The 23,050-nt window shown below is 47.2% G+C and overlaps 2 protein-coding genes across 2 annotated transcripts in view; one reads left to right on the top strand and one right to left on the bottom strand.

Moving 5' to 3' along the window:
- Positions 1–1,296: 1,296 nt before the first annotated feature.
- Positions 1,297–11,157, top strand: VSIG10L2 (V-set and immunoglobulin domain containing 10 like 2; the record flags this gene model as incomplete). Its single annotated transcript, XM_080930537.1, has 13 exons — positions 1,297–1,375; positions 2,650–2,997; positions 3,262–3,537; positions 5,075–5,350; positions 5,861–6,112; positions 6,679–6,939; positions 8,582–8,872; positions 9,207–9,503; positions 10,102–10,224; positions 10,482–10,506; positions 10,631–10,683; positions 10,807–10,900; positions 11,016–11,157. 13 exons carry the CDS (start codon positions 1,297–1,299, stop codon positions 11,155–11,157), a joined length of 2,517 nt encoding a protein of 838 aa, XP_080786663.1.
- A 3,045-nt stretch (positions 11,158–14,202) lies between these two features.
- CDON (cell adhesion associated, oncogene regulated) overlaps positions 14,203–23,050 on the bottom strand; it is an 81,547-nt gene continuing 72,699 nt past the window's right edge. Inside the window, exons 19-20 of the mRNA XM_080929657.1 lie at positions 17,139–17,392; positions 14,203–16,500 (exon numbers count right to left, since the gene is read on the bottom strand). Of these exons, the coding sequence (XP_080785783.1) occupies positions 16,337–16,500; positions 17,139–17,392 (418 nt within the window). The 3' untranslated portion in view covers positions 14,203–16,336. The remainder of the gene's footprint in view (positions 16,501–17,138; positions 17,393–23,050) is intronic.

Below are 23,050 nucleotides of genomic sequence, written 5' to 3'. Positions count from 1 at the left end.
ACATGGAGATCAATATGAGTGATCCACAGGAGCTGGTCTCTGGTCAGGCACCCCTGTCTTCACTACATAGTCAGAATCTGAGTCTCAAGGGCCACCTTCTCCTCTGTTCTCCATCTGATCTGAGGGGATGGGGGCTCACGACTCCAAGAAGGGTTGAGAGACCTTGGCCATGGGTTGGGGAAGAGGGAGATAGAGTCTGTTCTCAGGGCTACTGTCCTAAGGCAAAATTAAAAAGGCCAAAGAGAATCTCTGAACCCAAGAAGAACCTGCCTAGCTAGCATTTGCCTCGACAATGATCCTGTCACCAACCAGAACCTGACACCAGACATCAGATCTCCTGTCTCACTGGGGTCCAGGAATCTCACCCTCCCCTCAACCTTACCAAAGAGGATGGAAAAATCTGATCCCATGTGGCACTGTCATTCAAAGACCACAAGGGCAGCAGGGCATGATAGCAAATACCCGAGAGGAGGAATAAGAGGGCCCTGGAGAAAATGCTGTTTGACTACAGCTTCAGATGCTACACTTCATCAGTTAAATCCAGTCAGGAGCACAAATGGTGCACCTGCTGTATACTAGGCAAGGCTCGCCTGCATATGTGTATGTGTTCATGTGTACAGATGTGTAAATCATATTAAATACAAAGTGCATAAAAATTACAGCGTTATGAACTATGGCCCTGCCCTAATCAAGAAATAGGACATTGTCAACATCGAAATGTTCACAACATGCTAATATAAATTTTCATGCAATGTTCACAATGTATTATAACTTAGAGTATAATCCCATTTATCTATGAAGTTACTGAAGTTCCAAGAAGTTGGAAACTTCTTGAAATCCCATACTCCTTTGCTTATGTTTGACTCCTCCTACTAAAGCTCTTCTTACAAAATGGGGGGGGGACACAACCCAAGGAGAGATGAAAGTCATTCATCAATGACTTAGATGCGGTTCCTTGGAAGTCTAGTTTTGAGCAAGTGGCAGATCTTTAGGTGGGAGGCCTTATTCACCACAACATTCAGTGACACCCTTTAATATCATTGAGTTGGGTATACAGGTCCTCTCAGCCAGGCCTGCCCCCCCCAACCCCACTCCCTAACCTGATGTTATGGATAGAGTGAATTATCAGGTAAATAATTCATGAGTTATCAGGGCATCAAGGGTAATAGGAGAGCAGGGGTATCAGAAGGGCTGAGGTTGGCAACCTGAGCTTGATCCCCATCCTCTCAGGACTCCTGTGCCTTGAAGAGAGAGATTCAGCAGTTAGGCAGGAGCCTCAGGTGCCCTGATGGGGCCATGATGGGTCTGAGTGCCCATCACAGACCCAGCTGCTGGCTGCTGGTACTCTTCTGCCTAATGCATCCAGGGACCTCAGGTGAGTGACACTCAGACCCTCCTCCATCCCGCCTCACATCCCATTATTTCTTCCCCTTCTGCATTCACAGTCATTTAAGGACATCTATTCATCCATCTATCTGCTAACATTTGCTTAGTATGCACTGGCTCTATTACTCAATGTGCTGCTCCATTGTTAGTTGACAAAGCAATGGAGCCTGGTGGACCGGTAAAAACTGTTCTCTTTTCCCTGGGCCACAGTAGGATTTGAGGAAGCTAGAGTGCTAGTCCGAAATCCTTACAGAGAAACCCCCAGACTCTGAGTAGCTCTCCTGTGTCCCCAGGATTGCCATGGTCATCAGCCTAATCAGGCTCACCGTAGGATGCTTGTTGAACACAGAGTCTTGGTGATAGAGAGATGAGATGATGGTTAACCAACCATGAGGAGACCAGTTTGGATCTCAGAGTTCACGTAACAAGCTAGGCACCCCTGCAAGCACCTGTTTCTCCTGGAGGGCTCTGATGTATCCAATACCCTCTTCTGGTTTCTGCACATGCATCTGCATACACACAAGTGCAAATGTACTCAAACAGACACCTGTGTACACTTCCATACATGCACATAGATAAATACAATAAACCTTAAAAGCAAACAAAGAGACAGACTCCTGATCCATGACCCCTTCTCAAACTTTGGGATTCCAACTCCTTAGTCTGAGGTGGAGCCTATGATTTTGTATTTTTAGCAGATAGCTTTATGTATGTATGTATGTATGTATGTATGTATGTATTGATGGATGGATGGATGGATGGATGAATGTATGTATGTATGTATGTATGTATGTATGTATGTATGTATGTATTGATGTATGTATGTATGTATGTATGTATGTATGTATGTATTGATGTATGTATGTATGTATGTATGTATGTATGTATGTATGTATTGATGGATGGATGAATGTATGTATGTATGTATGTATGTATGTATGTATGTATGTATGTATGTATTGATGGATGGATGGATGGATGGATGGATGGATGGATGGATGGATGTGGGGGAAGGCAGGCTGGCAGGAGTGGAGAAGGGAGGTTCTGCTCCAGGATGCTGCTCTATGACAATTAAGCTCCCTTCAGAGAATCTAAACGGGGAATCCCTCCGGCTCCTTCATGGACTCTCTTGCCCATTAGCCCCAATAGTCCACTGGACTGCCTGAGTCTACAGAATGCATAAAAAGGCTCCAGGTTATGGGGTGGAATGCACCCGGAAATCTAGAGCAACACAGATATCATGGTTGTCTCTTGTGTTCCTAGCCCACCCCTACACAACCTCGAACACCCCTGAGGAGGCTTCATCTATCCAAGGAGTGCGGGGCAGTTCTGTGGAGCTCGAGTGCAGAGCTGGGCCTGCCCCCTTGGCAATCCTCTGGAGCTTCACTCCACTGGGTTCGCTGGTTCTCCAGCCTGTGGCAGTCACCAATGGAGGCTCTTCAAAGGTGGAGTCCGGAGCATTAGCTCTGGGGGTGGTGAGTCTGAAGAACAGCAGCCTGGTGATAGAGGAGCTCCGAGAGAGTGCCCGTGGCCACTTCCTGTGCCAGACCTTGCTCGTGTCTGGTGGCCAGGTCCATACCACCTACTTGTACCTCACGCTAACTGTGCTGGGTGAGGCACCAAGTCTGGTTGTTGCCAGCCCCTGGCTAACCTGCCTCCTGTTTTCTATCTCCTTGCATGCACTTTCTTTCTGTTCTTGTTGCACGTGGTGAGTCCCGGATTTAAAGGGTGACTCCTGGAAGTGAGAAAACAGGATTTGGAGGAAGGGATGTTCCAGATCAAGTGTCCCAACAATCCCATGGAAATCAGGGCCAGAGTCCCTGAACACAGATTGATCTATGTAGCAACCCAAAGGTTTCTCTGTCTTCTCCTCAGTGCCTGTGTCTAAGCCTCGAGTACAACTGAATGACCCATCCCCAGTAGAAGGCGTCTCCGTGGTGGCCACTTGTGCTGTGAGGGAGGGCACAGAGCCATTGACCTTTTCCTGGCACCATCACACACCCCAAGGCCCTGGAGAGGTCCTAGTGGGTCTTTCACAGCCAAAGCTCCAACTAGATCCAGTCAACCGGACCCACCTAGGCTGGTACATGTGCAGTGTGGGCAACGCAGTCAACCAGCTCAAGAGTGATGGAGCCTTCCTAGATGTCATCTGTGAGTTGGACTTGGGACACTGGATGCCCCCTACACCCCCACGAAGTTTGGCATCTGGTCCCATGCCAGAACTCCCCACATTCTTTCACAAAAGTCCTCCAGCCTTCCAAAGACTCCAAAAGGCACACAGTTGGGGATTTTTTTTTTCTCATTGGGGCCCAACATGTCTCTTACGTCAAGGTTTTTCACCTTTGAAAGTCATGAGTTCCTTTTTTCTAGGAAAAGGGATGTCTACTCTCATGCCTGAGCTTACATACAACTTGGGGAATGGCCTAAAAAGTTGGTCTTTATGTTGAAGATGTAAATTTCTAACCGTGCAGCAGACTCCTTGGAGGATCAGAGAGAAGGATCATTATGGCATCAAGCTGGTCCATAAGTTGAGGCTGAGGGTACCAGTTAGAAACCAGAAGGTGAAGCCTGGAGGAGGATAAATATGTTCCTGTGTTCAGTACAGTGGCCACATGTGTGTCTTTGGCCATTTGAAAATGTGGCCAATTTGAGCTCTGTGAGTAAGGGGCAAAACACGCCCATGATTTTGAGAACTTCCTTGAAGTAAGAAAACACAAAACAGCACAACAATAATTTTTAAATTCAGTAGCTGTTGAAATTTTGTTTTGGACTTATTTGGATAACATAAATATTAAAGTAAAAACCGCTGTGTGGTTTGATTGAATTTGCTATTTTTACTAAGACTGACTACCAGCAGCTTAAATCCACACAGTGGCCCCGGCATCCATAGAGCCCGGGTGGTCTAGAGAGGTCTGCCGATTTGCTTGCATTTTATTTTCAGTCACTACATAGCCCAGGCTAGTCTTGAGTTCCTGATCCTCCTGCCTCTACCTCTTGATATTCAAGAGTATGTTTACTTGCCCAGTGGTCCTGAGGTTTTTAGGGACAGGAGCAGATGGTACCCTCTCAGTCAAAAACTAGGTCGTGTGTGGGGATTGCGGACTGAAAACATGGAGCAGCGAGGTGAGCAGGAGATCTGGGGAAAGAGATGGAAGCAGAAAGGAGGCAGGCAGAGACTCCCAAATCCTCTGGGAGTTGGGGAGAATGTCAGGACTGGAGATCCCAGTTGTGGAGAACAGGAGAGGGCAAGGTAGGCACCCAACAAAGTAAATAATAGTGCTGGCTGGCTGTAGGCTCTATGCTCAGAATGTTGGACCACCATCTTTTCCTCCTCTCTGGAGTCTGGAGTGGTCAAACCTTCCTCAAGTAATCAATCCCCTAATCCCAGACACCTAGAGCAAGTTAACATTCGATCTCTTTCTTGTCTGCCTAGTAGGGTCCCTGCTTCAGCCCAAACCTGTGCTCCAAGCTCACCTCTCACAATAGGAGACTCCTGCCTCCAGCACCCTTGCCTGCTCAGTGCTAAGACCCATCCTTCCCAATCTCTGAGCAACCAGAGGATCCAGCACAGACAGGACTTACAGACAGCCATGGGCTCCTGGAATGGGTGAAGAGAATCAGCAGTGATAGCATGGGCGAATGAAAGGACAAGGATGGAGCGATGTGACGGGCCTTCCTTGTCCTCCAGATGGCCCAGACAAGCCCGTGATCACCGTGGAACCACTAGGATTCTCTGAAGATGGGTACTGGGCCAGCGAGAGGGAGGAGGTGACGCTGAGCTGCCTGGCTGCATCCAATCCACCTAGTCACTACGTGTGGTTCTGTGATGATTCTCAGATCCACACTGGGCCCACCTACATCATTGCCAGTGCAAGCCGCACCCACACGGGCCTGTACACCTGCCTGGCCCACAACAGACACCTAGATACGCACACCCAGACCACTATCCAGCTCATCATCTACTGTGAGTGTTGGGTGGGGAGGGCATCCAAATCTGGAGCTTAGCCAGGCATGTGTTCAGGTGGCCTCCAGCCACCCTGGGGGAAACAGTGTCAAAGCTGTTGGCTGCTGGCTGCGGGGGAGAAGGCTAAGAGAGACCATGGGAAGAGGCTGGGAAATGGGATGCTCCTAGCCTTCCACAGTCCTTTCCCAAAGTCATTGTCCCCATGTTCTCAAGACCTGGACTGAGGCACAGAGAGGGGTACTATAACACCAGTGAGGCTAGCTGCCCAGGGGCAAAGATGAAAACTAAGGGCCTTTTATGGGGTCCCTGGGTTCCTGCAGGAGCTCTGAACTGCCTAACCCTTAACCCCTTGTTTCTGGACCCAAAGGGTTAGCATTTCTTTACCAACTCCACTTGTCTATTTCCTTCCCCTTTGTCACCCCAGTTCTCCATGCCCTGACCTGGGTCAGGCCTGCTGGGCACTGACAAACAAAGCCACTTCAGCTCCTTCTTACCCACCTCTCTACCCAGATCCCCCTGAAGGGCAGCCCTCCTGTGCTGTGCTCCCCACCCTCGGGGGTGTGACTCTGCTATGCACCTGGCCTGGGGGTTTTCCAAATGCTCAACTGCACTGGGAAGGGCCACAGGGGATTGGCCCAAGTGCCTCCGGCAATGTCACCTGGAGTTACACTGCCACCACCAGACTTCCAAATGGCAGCCTCTTCACCTGTATGGGACAGCACCCAACCTTGGCTATACCCGTCTTCTGCAGGGTCACTCTCTGTAAGTAGACACAGGTAACACCCAGGATGCTGGTATCCTAGGCAGTGTGGGTGGGAATTAGGAGACATCTAGAAGGTCCTGGGGTCTGAAATGATGCCTAGACATTTTAGGGAGCAAGGAGATGCTAACATTTAGTTCTCAGCTTCTTGCCCATCACGGACTTGGTTCTTTTTTAATTTCTGCCCTGGAGCCCTAGCCTGTGGCATCCTCAAACCCACATTTTGCTCCTGCCTATTACCTGTTGATCTGGAAATAGACCTTCGAGGCTCTCCCTGGCTATATTCTCTTCTGTCACTGTATGTTCCTCTGCACACCCATGCCCAAGACAGTTCCAATGTGGTTCTATCTTCAAAGGGTCCAGATTGTGTTTCTCTACCTACAATCTAATACTCACCAACTCATAGAGACGCTGCTTAGTGTCCGTCCCCCACCTTTGTACTGCCCCATGGTCAGCCTTGGATAAAGGATGCGGACTGAGAGTGAGTGGAGAAGTAACTTAGGGGAGACATAGGCCTACCAAGCCCTTCCACTTCCCACAAGGCCACATTGATCTTATTCCTTTCCAGGGGAACCTCCTGGGAGCCCTACCTGCTGGACCACTGCCACAGTAGGTGATCAGTTCATCATGCTGAGCTGTGAGTGGCCTGGAGGTGAACCTCCTGCAATGCTGAGCTGGATGGACAGACAGCAGCAGCCCCTGGGTGACCCGAGCTCTTTGCAGGCTGTGTACCTCCTGCAGGCTCAGAGTGATCTGGCAGGCAGAGAGTTCACCTGCCAGGGTTCTCACCCGCTCAAAGTGCCTGGCTCCCACTGCCAGCTAAGACTGGGTGAGCAGGACCCGAGTCATGGTTCCGGGCTTTGGGCAGCGGAAGCCAGGGTTAGGGGCTCTGGAGGTGGGCAGTGCTAGGCTGCAAATGTGAGTCAAGATTCACTTTCCAGGAGCTCAAACTATTCACTTGGTGTGTGTGTGTGTGTGTGTGTGTGTGTGTGTGTGTGTGTGTGTGTACACCCTTACCATTCTGCTTGTAGAAGTCAGAAATCTAGTAGGCAATTTTCCCTCCATGTGAACTCAGGTTGTGAGACTTGGTGGCAAACTCCTCTATACGGAGCCATCTTACCAGCATCCCCTCCCTCTTTAATCCATAAAATGAGAGAGGTTAGTTAGGGTCAGTAATGTCCAATAAAAATATAATATGAGCTATATGCAATTTATTTAATTTAATATAGTTAAAATTCTTTCCTACGTAGCAATGCTATTTATGAGTTATTTAACATTCTTTTCACCATCTTGAAAATGCAGCCTATTTATAAGTTGCTATACATCTCAATGTGTCCTGGCCTTATTTCAAGTGCTCAGTAGTCTTATATGGTTGGTGGCTATGGTCTGTATTGGACATCACTGGGCAGTACTGATGGTGTGGACACCAGCTGCATGTCTCACTTTCTCGTTTGCAGAAGGGAGATGTCTGACCACATTCTTGGCTTCCACTGTTTCAAATATCAAAGCCTCCTCTACCTGTGTCCCTTGCTTTACCTACAGTTTGGTTCCTCCTCTGTCTTCACCTGCCCCCTTCCCAATCTATGAACAACTGAAAAGAAAAGAATCCAATACTGAAAGGATTAAGATTTCAGGAGAGCAAACAGGAGTTATCACACGCAGCACGTCTCACAAAAGGATTTCCCACTTGCTTTTCAAAGTCTTTGAGGCTAGCATACTTTGGGGGCTTTAAGGAGATCCTCAGCCCCAAATATTTCCTTCCTTATTAATCAGTTTCAGAAATTCCATTGTAAAAATTTCACTGGCAGCTGACTGTGGCAGCCCTGCAGAAGCTGAGTGTCTTCTATACCAGCAAGGAGATATGGCAGGCCAGTGCAGGAAGGAGGACCCTGCTAGGTGCTGGTAGGGAAGTGAGTAAGGACAATCCCTGCCTGGGGTAGGAGAGGCTGTGATGGGAAGCTGGGAGAACATTCAGGAAAACTGCAATGACTAGTGGACCCTAGAGAAGACCATATTAGAAGTCTGAACAGGAGGACTGAGTTGCCCAAGAAGAGCAGCCTTCTCTATTCGCTCTATCCACTACCTTCCCAGCAGCTGAGGTCACCACCTCAACAGCTGGGGCTACCACCTTCTCAACAGCTGAGGCCACCACCTTCCCAACAGCTGAGGCCACCACCTTCCCAACAGCTGGGGCTACCACCTTCTCAACACCTGGGGCCACCACCTTCCCAACAGCTGAGGCCACCACCTTCCCAACAGCTGAGGCCACCACCTTCCCAACAGCTGAGGCCACCACCTTCCCAACAGCTGGGGCTACCACCTTCTCAACAGCTGGGGCTACCACCTTCCCAACAGCTAAGGCCACCACCTACCCAACAGCTGGGGCTACCACCTTCTCAACAGCTAAGGCCACCACCTTCCCAACAGCTGGGGCAGCTGTTCACTCACCCTTACCTTCTCTGTCTTTGTAGAAGTCCCACAGCTGACAGTGACTGAATCCCGAGTGTCAGTGCTGGAGGGAGAAGAGGCCTGGCTGGGCTGTGCTCTCCAGCGGGGCACACCACCTGCTCAGCTCCTCTGGCTGGGACCCCAGCAACAGCAGTTGGAAAGAAGTACTTATGGATTCACGCTCCACCCCGAGGGTACCCACCTGAGCCTTCAAGTCCGAGATGCTGACCCAGCACACCACCAGGGCACCTACCAATGTGTGGCCCGCAATGCCTTGGGCAATAGCAGCCAGAGTGTGCTGCTGGAGATCCTGAGTAAGTGTAAAGCATGTGTGTGCTCCTGTGACACGAGATATAGGTGATCAATGGTTCCAGAGAGCTTTGCAGAAAGCTCTGAAAAATTACCCTTTCCAAAATTTGGGCACAGCATGGCTCAGATGGGTCAGGTGAGTATGAATCTGATGGAATCTTAAATACAGGCACATAGAATTCCACATTCCCTCATTTCACTAATGAGGAAGTGGGGTTTAAAGATGCTCACGGATACACACACTATCCCATCTCTCCATTCTGCAAACTCTATCCACAGGGCAAAGCCGCATAGCTTGTTGCTAGGCAGATTGTCTGATTTTATCTCCATCTTCTCCAGGGTATCCAGCTCCTCCCAACGTCACTATCAGCCGACTGACCTACAGGCGACAACGGAGAGAGGTGCAGCTGCAGTGGGCCATCTATGGCCCTGGCAACCTGACAGGCTTTCTGGTGCAGCAGAGGGCCAGTATTCCCAGCTCAGAAGCTGGTGCTTGGGAAGTAGCAGCTAGTGACATTGAGCCAGAGAGCAGGGATCGGCATCTGGGAGGGTTGGACCCAGGTGTCCTTTACGCCTTCCGTATCCTGGCTATGAATCACCACACAGCAGGACATCCTTCGGAGGTGAAGACACCAGGTGCTGGGCAGGGAGGAATTCACCTCCCACACCCCAGAAAACTGAAACCTGTCCCATCCTCACTCACAGGGTACCATGCTCCAGCCCTTTGCCTCCATCCTGATGGGTCCCTTGGTCTATCTGTGTATGATCCTATTTGTCCTTTCCTATTGCTCTTTCCTAACTCTCCCAAGGCAGCTCAGGAGGCCCCAGGCACAGTTTCAACCAGAAGAAACTGGGATGCTGAGGGTTTATGAGGAACCCATTCTGTGCCTCAGTCTTACGTTTCAGGGAATAGGAGGGCTCAGCTTTTTGTTGCTCCCTCTAGTTTTTATTTTATGGTCTAGTCCCTTCGGCCCCAAGATGCTAAAATAAGTCATATCCTCATGTATCTTCTGCCAGAAATGGGGATTTGGCTGGGGATGCGAGCCATCAGCATCAGGCAGCCAGAACACCTCTTTCAATGGGAAAGAGCTAAACTCCACATTCCCAGGGTTTCCCCACAACAGGCAGCAGAGCCTTTGGGAGGCACAGGGCACCATCTCTGTACCCTGTGAGTCACTGTTGCCTAAGTTCGATGGTGGGAATAGTTAATACCATCCATGCTCTCACCTCCTAGTGGACCCTGCCTTCAGTGCCTACCCAGCTGTATTGGGTGCCGCAGGCACAGGAATGGTAGTGACATTGGCGACCTCTTTGTTGGTGTTCCAGTATGCTGCCCGGCACCCACACACCTTCTCCTGTGAGTAGGAATCTGAAAGGATGGGCTGTTTGATCCCATAGAGTGGCCAGGTATAGACCTATCTAAGAGAAAATCTAGACTCTTCCTTTGCTGTGATGTCATCCTTTGAGGGTCAAGACCACAGCCAGCCTCAGGCATTGGAGCCATCCCCCTTAGACTCCTGAGACCCTGTATGGAACCCGCTAGAAAGGGAAGGGCAGTTTTTCTAGGGTCCACACTGCACTGGTCAAGTAATGCTCTTTCATTTCTTTCCACAGGCCTGAGTCGGCTGCTTGTTCCTATGTGAGTGTGCAAATTATCTTTATGGGGTACAGGTTTTTCTTAATTGGAAAGGAAGGCTAGAAAGGTGCAGAAGCCCTTAACATTCCTTCCCTCTCCTCTCTCCCCACCCCCACACGCACCTCAGGGAGCATGAGCAGCAACAGAGGACCTCCAGGGAAAGCACTGAGGCCCCAGCAGGTAAGTACCATCAGTGCCAATGACTATACAAGAGTCCACTGCTGGTTTCTGTACATGTCATGTGGTCTGAGAGCAGCCTCCACACCCCACTTGCTCTTCTCTGTCTACTTGTGCTCTTTTTAGGCACCGAAATAGCATCTACCACCTCCAGTTCAGACCCTATACCAGAATCCATTGATGCTCCAGTAAATGTCACCATCACAGTGACAGCGACACAGTAAAGTCAATAAAGGTACAATGGGCTTCGGGAAGGCAGGTAGGGTGGGATGACCCCATCAGACTTTGGTCTTAAAACTAAGAAGGTAACTCTCCCTTCCCCATTCAACACCCAGATATCAACTACTTCCATCCAATATCCAGACTCAAGAAGTGGTCCATGGCCCAGTTACAGTTCTCCATGAGAAAAAAGCACTCATCCAGCTTGTGGCAGATAGAGGAAAATCCACAACTGGAGCCAACAACGAAGGCATCTGAGAGCAATTGAAAACAGCGCAGGGAATGTTCTCTGAAACCAGGGAACTAAGAGCTGAGTTCTTTCTAGGAGCTAGAGAGAGAGAGAGAGAGAGAGAGAGAGAGAGAGAGAGAGAGAGAGAGAGAGAGAGAGAGAGGACAAAAAGGCATTGGGTTGAGTAATTCCCTAACTCAATTACAGTAATGTCTAGCAGAGCTATCTCAATTACAACTACTGAGCTGGTTGCTCGGGTTATGCATTATTGGCAAGAACCAGGTGCCTAGGTATGTGTTCCCTTTGTTCAAATGCAGCTTAGAAACATCGCTGACCATGCAGCGGTCAGACTCCTGGAATCTGCCAGCAGAGGTATTCGGTAACATTCCAGTCACCGGGCCTGGGGGAGCTGGCTGACAGAAAGCAGAGGCTGTTCCAAAATCACACTCTGACAGCTGCCAGTGTGAGTCTGAGATCTGGGCGAGGCACAAGTGAGCGCTTGTTTGGTTGACAGGGGAAAAAGTCAGAACTCAGAGCTGCTCTGCAGACGACTCAGATGAGAAGAAACAGCCACAGAGGCCAGGGCTGATCTGCCAGCAGTACTGAAAGTGGCGCCTGACAGGAGACAGAAAACCGGGAGAAACCTAAGAAGCTTCTTTGGTTCTCACACACTTAGGCCATATTAGAAAAGGGTTTCAACTTTCCTCGCAGACCCCAGGATGGGGCCTAAGAATTAAAAGTAGCATATTTAAGTATGAGAAATGAAATACAAAATGGTTACACCTTATAGAAAGATTTTGTTGATTTTTTTCTGGTCAGAGAAGATAACTGACTTCCACTATTCAGGGCAGTAAAGCGAGTTTCTTTGGAGGTGTTATATCCTGGTACTCACACAAGGACCCTGAGGCTGTGGTAACAGGCACTATGGGGAGGACTCTCCCCTCTCCTCACTTCTCTCCCACCCTCCTGTCTATCTCATGCTAAGCTCCTGCTGGGGACTCTCAGACTCCCTAGTAGATGGCTGCTGTAGTTCTGCTCCCTCCCAATACTGGCAGTCACGATAAGGGAGAGGTAGCTGGGCCCCTGGGTGTTCTAAGGGAGAGGTGGCTGGGCCCCTGGTATTCTAAGGGAGAGGTGGTTGGGTCCCTCCCTGGGTGTTCTAAGGGAGAGGTGGCTGGGTCCCTGGGTGTTCTAAGGGAGAGGTGGTTGGGTTCCTCCCTGGGTGTTCTAAGGGAGAGGTGGCTGGGCCCCTGGGTGTTCTAAGGGAGAGGTGGCTGGGTCCCTGGTGTTCTAAGGGAGAGGTGGTTGGGCCCCTGGTGTTCTAAGGGAGAGGTGGCTGGGCCCCTGGGTGTTCTAAGGGAGAGGTGGCTGGGTCCCTCCCTGGGTGTTCTAAGGGAGAGGTGGTTGGGCCCCTGGGTGTTCTAAGGGAGAGGTGGCTGGGTCCCTGGGTGTTCTAAGGGAGAGGTGGTTGGGCCCCTGGTGTTCTAAGGGAGAGGTGGTTGGGCCCCTGGGTGTTCTAAGGGAGAGGTGGCTGGGCCCCTGGGTGTTCTAAGGGAGAGGTGGTTGGGCCCCTGGGTGTTCTAAGGGAGAGGTGGCTGGGTCCCTGGTGTTCTAAGGGAGAGGTGGCTAGGTCCCTGGGTGTTCACAGAGACTTTGCAGAGCAACAAGGCAGAGGTTCCGGAAAGTTCCCAACAGGACAATTATATACTCTTATTCACAAGCTACGTTGTGCCCACAGGTGTGTGTGTGTGTCCCTCTTCACAGGCGACAGTGTGTGAAAGCAGCATTCTCTTTTAATATAAAATCATGTCGACCAAATAAAACCTGTCAAAAAAAACTACACCACTTAGAGTATGTACAGTTTCACACACAATAGCACAACTTTGAGGAAAATAAAACATATTTCTTCAATATAGTACAAAACATGCATCTCAGGGTCAATGCTGTAAGAATAAGCAATACAGGTAAAGGACAATTACAAACAGTTTCTTGGGAGTACTGGAGGTGACACATTGAAGGGACATGATCAGCCTGGAATAACAACTGTACAAAGAGAACCCAGCAAAAACCATTTAACAGTGAGGTCATCTCAATGGTTTAGAGTAACGCAATTAACCTGTACCCTGGACAGCACCTGTCACCAGAGTCAGCCACACAATTGGTGAACACAACCAGGGAAAGGTGACATGACTTACTAGGACGAGGGATGTTTAATGCTAATCAAAGACTGGCCCAAAACATGAAGAGGCCTTACCAGCTTCATGGTCAGTGAGCCAGTAGAAGGTTAAATCTTCACAGGGTTAGGAGAGGGTAGGAGTTGGGTGAGCGTAGGGGTGAGGGTATCAAGGAGAGAATCCTGAAGACAAAGTACTTGGTAAAGAACTCTGCCAGCGTGGGATGAGAGTGGGCAGAGGGAAGCCCCACCAGCTGCAGTCGGAGCCTCACAGAGAAAGTTTGCAGCAGGGGTGGACAACAGCATATGCCCTGGACTGGTTCCACAGAGAGTGAACCATAACACTTCCAGAAAGCAGGTAAATGGGGTATCGGTGATGGGTCAGGTAAACTGGGCTCCAGTGCAGGCCCCAGCTCACTTGTGAGCTGGGAATTATTTCATGCCTACCCTGTCTATTTGTTGTGGGGGTCAGATGAGATAATGGTAATAAACAGGGAACTTAATAAACAACCATTCCTCCACAAATGCATGCCATTCCATCTAGGAATGACTGGTACTCCCCCCCCCCCCCAACACACATTTTCCTATGTCCTGTTGATTCCTGGGGAAGTGACACTTGCTAGGACCATTTCTGGTAACTGTGCAGGGCATGAGAGTTCACAGAAACTCACACTAAGGAGAACTCAAACTCCTAAATATAAAAGCAATTATATAGATTTATATTTATATTTATATATCTCAATATATAAAGCCATTTTTATAAATAAAATACAATAAAAGGGTTAACACTTAAAACAGCGTTACTAATCATAAATAAAGCAGTCCACAATGAGATTGCCCTAAAGGTAAGGGAATTTCATCATCCTCATAGGCAAGTCCCATGTCAAATTCAATCTTTAAAAGCAGTTCTGACCTAAGGCTCGCGCCAACAGATCTGTTTCATGAGTCACAGTGAAGAACTGACTGCCCACAGACATTTGCTTCCTGCTTTCCTAAACCCCCTGCTCCGAGACACATTTGTTCCAACTCAACTGGCAAAGCCCACGGTATGTCTCTATGCCATCCTTGGCAAGTCAAGATGTAAGGCTACAGCTAACCACCTCCAAAACTAACTGTGGATGTTTTATAACCTGGCCATGAACCCCAGGATCATAGAACTCGCTTCTACAGCACCCCGATACCCAGCTATGGAATTCTATTTACTACATTCTACAGAGGGAACTCTGCTGAAACTGCACATTCCCACTAACAGTTCTATTTATAAAAGATACAGACATATGTAAGGGAATACTGAAACGTGTACAGAGCTGACTAGTACAGTACCTTATTCCCTTTCACTGCAATTTGTGGGAGACAAAAACAAAATGTATCCTGAAATCGTTTGATTCCACATAAAGAATAATTTTGTCTGCCCCTCCCCCAGCAAGGGATACACAATTCAAATCAAATCTGTGCTCCATCAGGGCTTGGTTCGAGTTATTGAAATGCATTTGTAGCACCTGGGGTTCCTATTTGACACATCTGGATGAAAAGCCTTCCACAGGCAGCTGCAATGTTCTTGTCGCTCAGAGAACAGTAACTGACGGCAGGGACCCTGCTGACCGAAGCCTGAGTTACTGTTCCTAATGATGGCGACCAGAGAAAGTGTCAGAAAATGCCCTCACAAACCCTTTCTTCCAACTAAGCCTTTCCTGACATTCAGCTACAGTTTGGATACTGTTTTCCAAAGCCTGTCTGTGTGTCCAAGGTCTGATTCCCACGGCCGCATGTCTCAGAGGTGGTAGGATCTTGAAGAGGGAGGAGTGTGAGGTCTTCAGGTCACTGGAGACAAGCTCTCAGTGAGGACCTGAACACTCTGCTCCTCTTCCCTTTCTCCCCTCGCCTCTGGTTCCGCTCATGCCGTGCAAACCCACCATGATGTGCTTCCTCAACACACGCCCAAAGCTACAGGTCTATTCGGCCACAAACTAGAACTTCTAGAACTGGGAGCCGAGAGAAAACCCTGTGTCCTTAATAGACAATCACCTCAGGCATTGTGCTACAGTGGCAGAAGGCTGTCACATGTGCTCACTCAGGTCCACATTGAAAGTGGCAAAAATGTCAGTCTTGGAATAGTGTAACACCACAGCGGCATGGGGCAGAGGGGAGAGCTTCCATTAGCGGTCCCTTCAGCCCTCCTGTCTTTCTCCTCACACTATCACTTTAAAAGCCTCACTGCATATCATACAGCCTTGCAAGTAGTGCAAAGAACTCATGGTGAGCATTTTGTAAATGAAGATAATTAAAGCAGTGGAACATGAAGACATTAGTTTCTTTTCTGCATCTGGTCCCCTTTCTACATAGCACAACAATCCAAATATATAAATACATGCTTTGATATTCATAACAGCACTGGCTGGTTTTTTTGTTTTTTTGTTTTTTTTTTTTTTTTGTTTTTTTGTTTTTTTTGATACCGAGATCAATCACTAATTGTACCCAGGCACAGAGAGAAAATAATAGTACTTTTCTGGAAGGTAGTCAAAAAACTTGTCAGCTGGGCTGGCTATTATAAGCATATGATCACAACTATGGTTGATTTCTAAATGTTCCCAGAAAGTCTGACAACATGGGGGAAGTGACAGTTTTCCCTTCCAGGAATGACTGCTGACAAATGTGAAATGGCTTGGGCAATCTTCCTCCCCACAACTGAAGAGGCCTGAAGAAGATGGAACCCAGCACAAGTTCCTCCTGCCATGGAAGGCCCTGGAAGACACGCAATGATCCCCCGCTCTCCAGATGATTAAAACTCTATTAAAAACAAAACAACAACAGGGGGAGGGTGTTGCTATTCAGGGGGAGGGAGAAGAGAAATCATAAGGCATAAATAATATAAAAGAGCACACATTTTAAGATACATTCATGACATTACTACTACAAAAAATAAATAATGGTTTTCTCTGATTTGAATTAATGTCCTTCACACAGTTTGTTCCCAGGCCCACGTGGCACAGTTACTGGCTTGCAGTGGAACATGAAGAGACCCGCTCATGCTCCTCTCAGGTCTCTTGGGCTTGCTGAAGGACCACTGACAGCCCGTCTAGAGGGGGACCGGGAGGAGACCACGATGACTTCTCACTGCAGTCCTCCAAGACAGGTGACAAAATAAGAGGATTCCAGCTGAAAACTCTGTCCTCTGCTTCTGAAGGGTCACTGCTGTCCCCTAAAAAACAGGGAGGTTTGGGTACATCGCAGATTAATAAATGGGCTCATTCAGCTTCTCTGAAAACAGTATGTTGAATAATAGAGAAAAGTAAGCCCTGCTTATGTTTGGTTTGAATCTGAAGAAGAAAGTATACTTTAAAAGCCGATATAAGTCGTTTGGGATTAAAATGATCCCCCTAAGAGTCCTTAAGAAAGCATCTTAAAGAAAGTTTATAGTTCCTACAGGCAACTCAAAGAAACGCAGGGCCCATGCTCACAAAACGCATCATCTCGGCAAGTCCTCTGTTCTGGTACTAATGAGTCCACACCTGTTTGGAAAACTTCCCACAATGCAATGGGATCAGCAACCTGAGCCACCTACTGCTACCTGAGTGTGTTGTTGGCTCTCATCCCATCTGAGAAGCTAAACAGGGCCAGCTCTGATCAGTATTTAGATGGGAGACATGCTGGGCTGGAGGGTATAACAACAGAGAAGTTCCAAGAATCTCTTATCTGTCTTTATCTTTTCTCCAAGTTCCCAGCACTCCCGCCCAGTCTTCTAAGTGTTCTGTGGGCCAAGCACGGGTACAGCTTTCCTGATCCAGCTTTCAGCCCTCTGGAGACCAGAAACGGAAGGAGGAGAATGCCTCCCTGTACCTCTGTTGAACTCTGCTGTGTCTTCTGTGGCACTGATGTCACTGGTGTTATCCTGGCAGCAAGTATGCTGGGTAGGGGCTGGTGCCACGCTGTCCTTGAGGCACTCTTCAGGGACCTGGCCACAGTCAGGAACCGCAGAAGCTGGACACACAGGTACCTTCATGGCACTGAGGGGCTTCATTTCCAGACCATCCTGAGGATAAGAGGCTACCACTGGGACCACAGAAAGGGGACTGCTGGTTTTGGTGAAACACCTGCAGAGTTTAAGTGGAGAAAAAAGAACTGAGTTTTTACACATATCAATAATCAAAATAAGCTTATTTTAAACCTAATGAATATTTTATGCTCACTATCTCTTAAGAATTCTTGAAAAATAGCTAACTCACTCATTAGGATTGGAAATACCGAGACCCTGAGAACTGCAGTTGTAGTGGATGTTGATAGGAACTTGTACCAAAGGCAAACCACCTAAGGACAGAACCTTCCATGATAAACCGACTCACACACTTCCTCTACTCCCCCGTCGGAAAATAACTCCCATTCCATTAACCAGTTCCTAAATACAGCACACAGAAGTGAAACACACCAGCAAGGATTGGGGGAGAGAAGGGAAGGAAAGACACACGGCCACACAAGAGAAATGGCCGTACAACAGTCAATATCAAACCCCATGAAGTCAGGTGGCACAATGGTTTCTTTTCTCAGTGCTATGACAAAGTCCCAACCACAGCCACTTGATGAAAGAGAAGTCCACTCTAGGTCCATGGGTATGATGCACCATGGTGTGGATGGTTTGGTGACAGGGCAGGAGGTAGCTGGGGACACTGCGTCTGCAGCCAAGAAGCTGGGTTCCACTGGCTTTCTCTTTTCTATTCAGTCTGGGACTGCAGTCCACACTCACTGAGGGTCTTTCCACTTTAGCCTCATCCAAGGACTCCCTCACAGCCATGTTCACAGCTTTGTCCCTAGGTGATTCTAGGCCCTGTCACCTGAGGGTCAACATTAACCTCATAGGTACTTCCCCTCAGCCCTGCAGGAAACCGCACAGACTAGTCACTTAAAAACCAGCAGTTTTAGCATTTTTTTTTTTTCTATCGTCAAACTAATTCCTTGGGAATTTACCCAGCACTGAACACTTCATTTCAACCCTATTCTACATTTCTTTCCTGCCTCCAGCTTCAGCCTGGGTAATTTCTCCGACTCCTGGTCTTTGGTTCTTCTGCTCTTCCGTTCACTGTCATGTTTACACACTTCGTGTTCTCGAACAGCACTTCCTCAGCCCTGGGGCTCCTATTTGGATTTCTCTCGGCTGAAACACCCATGTGTTCATTTCCTGAGTGTTTATTTTCCCGTATGTCCTTGAACATATTATAATATCTGCTTGATGGCACTGTTTGCTAGCGGTGACACTTGGGCCATCTCATGATCTGCTTTTACTGTCCTGGTGTATCTCCCCAGGAAGCACCGTGTTCTGTTTCCTTGGATGTATGGTAATTCTTCTCTAACTTGATTTCTTTTTGAATTTTGTTTGTTTTACTGTTGGTGAACTCGGTCTTCTGACATGTTCCTTCTTGAGTCCCTACCCCAAGACTGGAGAAAGGCTTCAGGTGAAACCCAGAGTGCCTTTGACAGTTTAGTTTCTGCCTGAAACATTGTTTAATTGTCTACATTTTACCATTGCCATCTGCTGAAGATCAAGCTGTTCCTGTTCCTGGTACTCCTTTTTTAAATATATAATTTCTAAAACTGGGACTAAGAACAGTTTGAAAATGAGACTCTGTTAGGCTTTAATGTAAGGCAGGCAGGCAAGGCACAGAGGTGAGCAGTTACATGGTTGAAATAGGTCATTTGAGAGAATAAAGGCCAGAGTTCTTTATTTCTATCTTTAACACATGGGAGGGCAGGGTCCTGGGACAAAGAACTTAGGAAAGGAGTTCAGTTCTGATGGCTCAAGTCATTGGAAGGACCAGTTCCGAGCAAGAAGACGCAGATCATTCTGAAAGAGAACCAAATATCTGTCAGTAAATGGAGTCATTAACTTAAATAAATCTTTTATTTCAAACAAAAAAAATACACTAACTATACAGCTAATGGAATTCAGACACCAGGGATCTAATTTTGGCCTTAGATAACATGGCAAGACTATGAGTATGACCCATGTTTTCTCCAGGCAGGTCTTCAACCAGTCCAGCTGAAGGAACCGCAGGTATAGAAGTGACATATCACATCTCAACAGAGTAGGTATTGCTTTTGGTTTTCTCCCTTTGCTGTTTGATGTGAACTTTTAATAGTGTTCACATGATCCGTGTCTCCTCCCACTCTGTATTTTGTTGTTAGCGTCTCCCACTCTCATACTCAGGGGACCCCAAAATTCCCCTGTGGACTCAGTACATGCTACCCATAGACTCTGAATATGTTAAAACACGGGGTAATGTCAAAGGTGGAAGTCATTCTACCTTCAAACTACTATTAGAGAGAATTCAGTGAGTGTAAGGTCTTCACAGACACTCTCCTGTGGAAGACCCCTCCAACTGGCAAGGACTGTGGTAGGCACCGTGAATAACAAGGTAAAGACAGCAGAGGTCCTGTTCCCAGCACAGCAGAGATAAAGAAGCAAATAAACAGGTGCAACCAAATGTTGGGATTGGAAGGAAGTAGAGGAGACCTGGGGCTTGGCGAAGGGCTAAGGGTGGGAGGCACTGGGACTTTATAGCTGAGGACCTCGCGTTAGTATCAGTTATGAAATTGGAGAATTTTAAAAACTCAGAAATATCTCTGGCTAGGGGAATTAGAATGGCTACTGCGACTTACTGAACCTATTTCTTAAAATTTAAATGCTAGACTCCTGGATATTTAGTTTATAGTGTAATATCTGTCCTGGTAGGAACCACTAAAAGGATAGAACATGTTTCCTTTTAGTCTATTCAAGGCGCTGGGAGTTACTAAAGTACTCGTGTGGCTGAGGGTGTAGAGAAGGTGAATGTGAACCTGACTGACAGCCTCTGTTGCTCCCGAGGCACCTGCTCGACCGAGCGCAGATGAAACTCTGCGAGCTCAAGAACTGAGAAGCTGAGAACCTGAGCTGAACTTCTGCAAGCATCTGGAGCTCAGAAGACAACTATTAGAGTTGTTTTCCCCTCCACCGTGTGGATTCTGGGAACTAAACCTAGGTTGCCAGGCAGACATTTTTACTTTAAAAATGTAACATAAATAAAAATTATTAGTATTAAAAATTGGGCTTTTGTCTATACCTTTTCTCAAGCAAGTAAGTTATTAAGAACATTAGGCTCAATAGTACAAGACTATCGCACAGCCCCCACCTAAGGCTCAATAGTACAAGACTACTTGCACAGCCCACACCTAACATGAGGTAAGACACGGGTATTAAAGCGGGAGGGCCTGGCACTTATTCATTTGCTCATTGCATCACAAGCCTCATTATCCATCCTTGTTCAATATTGGTGGCCAGATACTTTTTCTAATATCTTTAGCGCTAGCTGGCTTAAGCAGCCGTCTCCAAGAGGTTGGCAATGACTGTCCTCATTGTCACAGGGGCACAGCCAGACACTTGACCTTTGTGTTGTCTCATGGTGCTAGGACCCTGAGCTCAGAGGACAAGGAAGGACCAGGAAAAAAAAAAAAAAAGCTCATGTTAAGGAAGCAAAATTAAGTTGAGGGGAAAATAAAAAGCACACTTGTCAGAATCCAAAGGGGGGGGGGGAGCAAGGCAGGTCTCTATAAATATAAACATCACAAATAAAATGAGTCCATACAGCAGCCACGAATGATTTTCATCATGCTGAAACAACAACATGCCAGGGACTCACCGGACAGTCAGAGGCCTCTTCTTTCCCTTTGATTTTTCTTGTCCTGCGCTCTTCTTTAATTTAAAGCAAGTTGTAGATGGGATTTCTGAGTGAAGTCTAAGGTCTTTTCAACATCATGATTACTAATAAACATTTATCAGTGTCATGGAGTTACATCCACGGGGCAGGACTTGGGGCCAACGAGACAGAAGAGCAAGGGCCAGCTTCTACAGGGATGGCCATTGATGTAGGTTAATGTACCAGGAATGCATATTAAAGAGATTTAGAAATGACTGATTCTTGGCAAGAGAAAGTACAACTTCCTGTCAAGTATTCCTTGGTATCTGCTTTCCAGGTAGTAGACATTCCTTTGAACTGTACCTCTCCTGAACCAGAGATCAGAGTAGTGTAGTTAGTGATATAATTTAGTAGCTATGACCCAGATTTCACCATGATAAACCACAATGGTTGAAAATTTTCTAGTACATTGAATCTTAACTCAGAATCTGCAATTAACCACTTAGCCAACCATGTAAGTAATTGCATGGCCTCCCTGTTAGCATGCTTCCAGATGTCTGTGTCTGTAGAAAAACGGCTTGGGCTTGGGCTGGGCATGTGGAGATAAAAGCATGTGGTCCACAGAGGGCTGTGGCCTCTCTTCTGAATGTGACCAGGTGCAGCATGAGAAAGTGAGTCTGCCATTGATAATGCTCTCAGACATTTTCCTAAGGCCATGACGAGAATATCTGTGAATATGTAAATCAAGAAACCAAATCTCCAGGGAGTGAGGAAGAATAGAACGTTCCTTAAGACTCTTAGAATGGGCTTTACCGTTCACACAACCTTTGAACGTAGTGCCCCAGATACACTGGGGGTTTCCACAGAGCTGTCACCAGCCTAGGGAAACTCCTCTTCTTCATTCCTTCAACCCCAAGTAAATGGAACTCTGAGTATCCCATCATAAACAAAGTGGGTTATTCTGTAAGAGCTCAGGTAGTCAAGGACTCGTCAGGTTACAAGACAGCCTTTTCACCTATTGTTTATGAGATGGAAAAATGACTAGAGTAGGAATCACAAAAATAACGGAATCCTCATGAACCAGCAATCGGAACAGCATGAGTGGAGTATGAAAGAGAATGGAACAGAGGTTTACATTTGCATTTGGGAGACCAAGGCATATTGCTAGTTGATTAAACATAATTTGGTTATTTCCATAAATGATACAGACAAATGTTTTCTAAATAAGTATTTCCCTTCTAATTATATGCTTGGATATAATTAAGCAGAATTATAGTGGCTATTCTGATCAGATGTGGGGACACTTTTTACATAAAGCCCCTCCCCCAACTTTTTTGCAGTACTGAGGATTGAACCCAAGACCTTATGGATGCCAGGCAAATATTCTACCACTAAGCCAGCCAGGCCTTCTCTCTATTCATTACCCTTGAAGTTAAGGAGTAAGGATTCACAGGCCACCTGAAAAAGTCAACATTTATTTTCACACACATGCCCTGAAGACTTCTACAATAGTATCTTGGTGATGTTTGTTTTATATTTAGTTCATCTTTGCTGTTTCCTCTGGTCACTGCTAGCTCTCTTACTGGCTGCTCTAGTCCTTGACTGTAGGAGAAGATAAGTTGCTGTACAACAGAACCCTCATGACCCTCCTCTACGATCATTCTCACTGTCTGCACGGTTGGATTCTGTGATGAGCCTAGCATCATGGTGGGACTTTCCTTTAGTAGTTAATTTATCAGTTACTTTTACAAAAAGGGTGGCAGTAAGTGCTGGGAGACAAAAACAAAACAACAAGAAACAACAAATAAAAACAATCAACAAGTAAATAACCAACCAAGAAATAAACACACACCCACCAAAACCAAACAAAACATGGCTGCTGTTCAGTTCCCAGCATCAAACCAGATGGCTCACAATTGCCTATGACTCCATCTCCTCAAAGTAGACAGATCCCCGTATGTGAAAGAAGAGCCAGACCTTGGACTTAGTGTGTGTGTGTGTGTGTGTGTGTGTTTTAGGCATTATAGATAGTTCTGAAGTTGCTAAGTGGTCAGAAAGAAGAGAAGGATTGGGTTATGAAAAAAACAG

Source organism: Micromys minutus (genome assembly GCF_963924665.1).
Source record: "Micromys minutus genome assembly, chromosome: 16".
In the NCBI taxonomy this organism is placed as follows: Eukaryota; Metazoa; Chordata; class Mammalia; order Rodentia; family Muridae; genus Micromys; species Micromys minutus.
The sequence above is the reverse complement of the archived record's forward strand: the minus strand, read 5'-3'. Positions and strand labels throughout refer to the sequence as shown.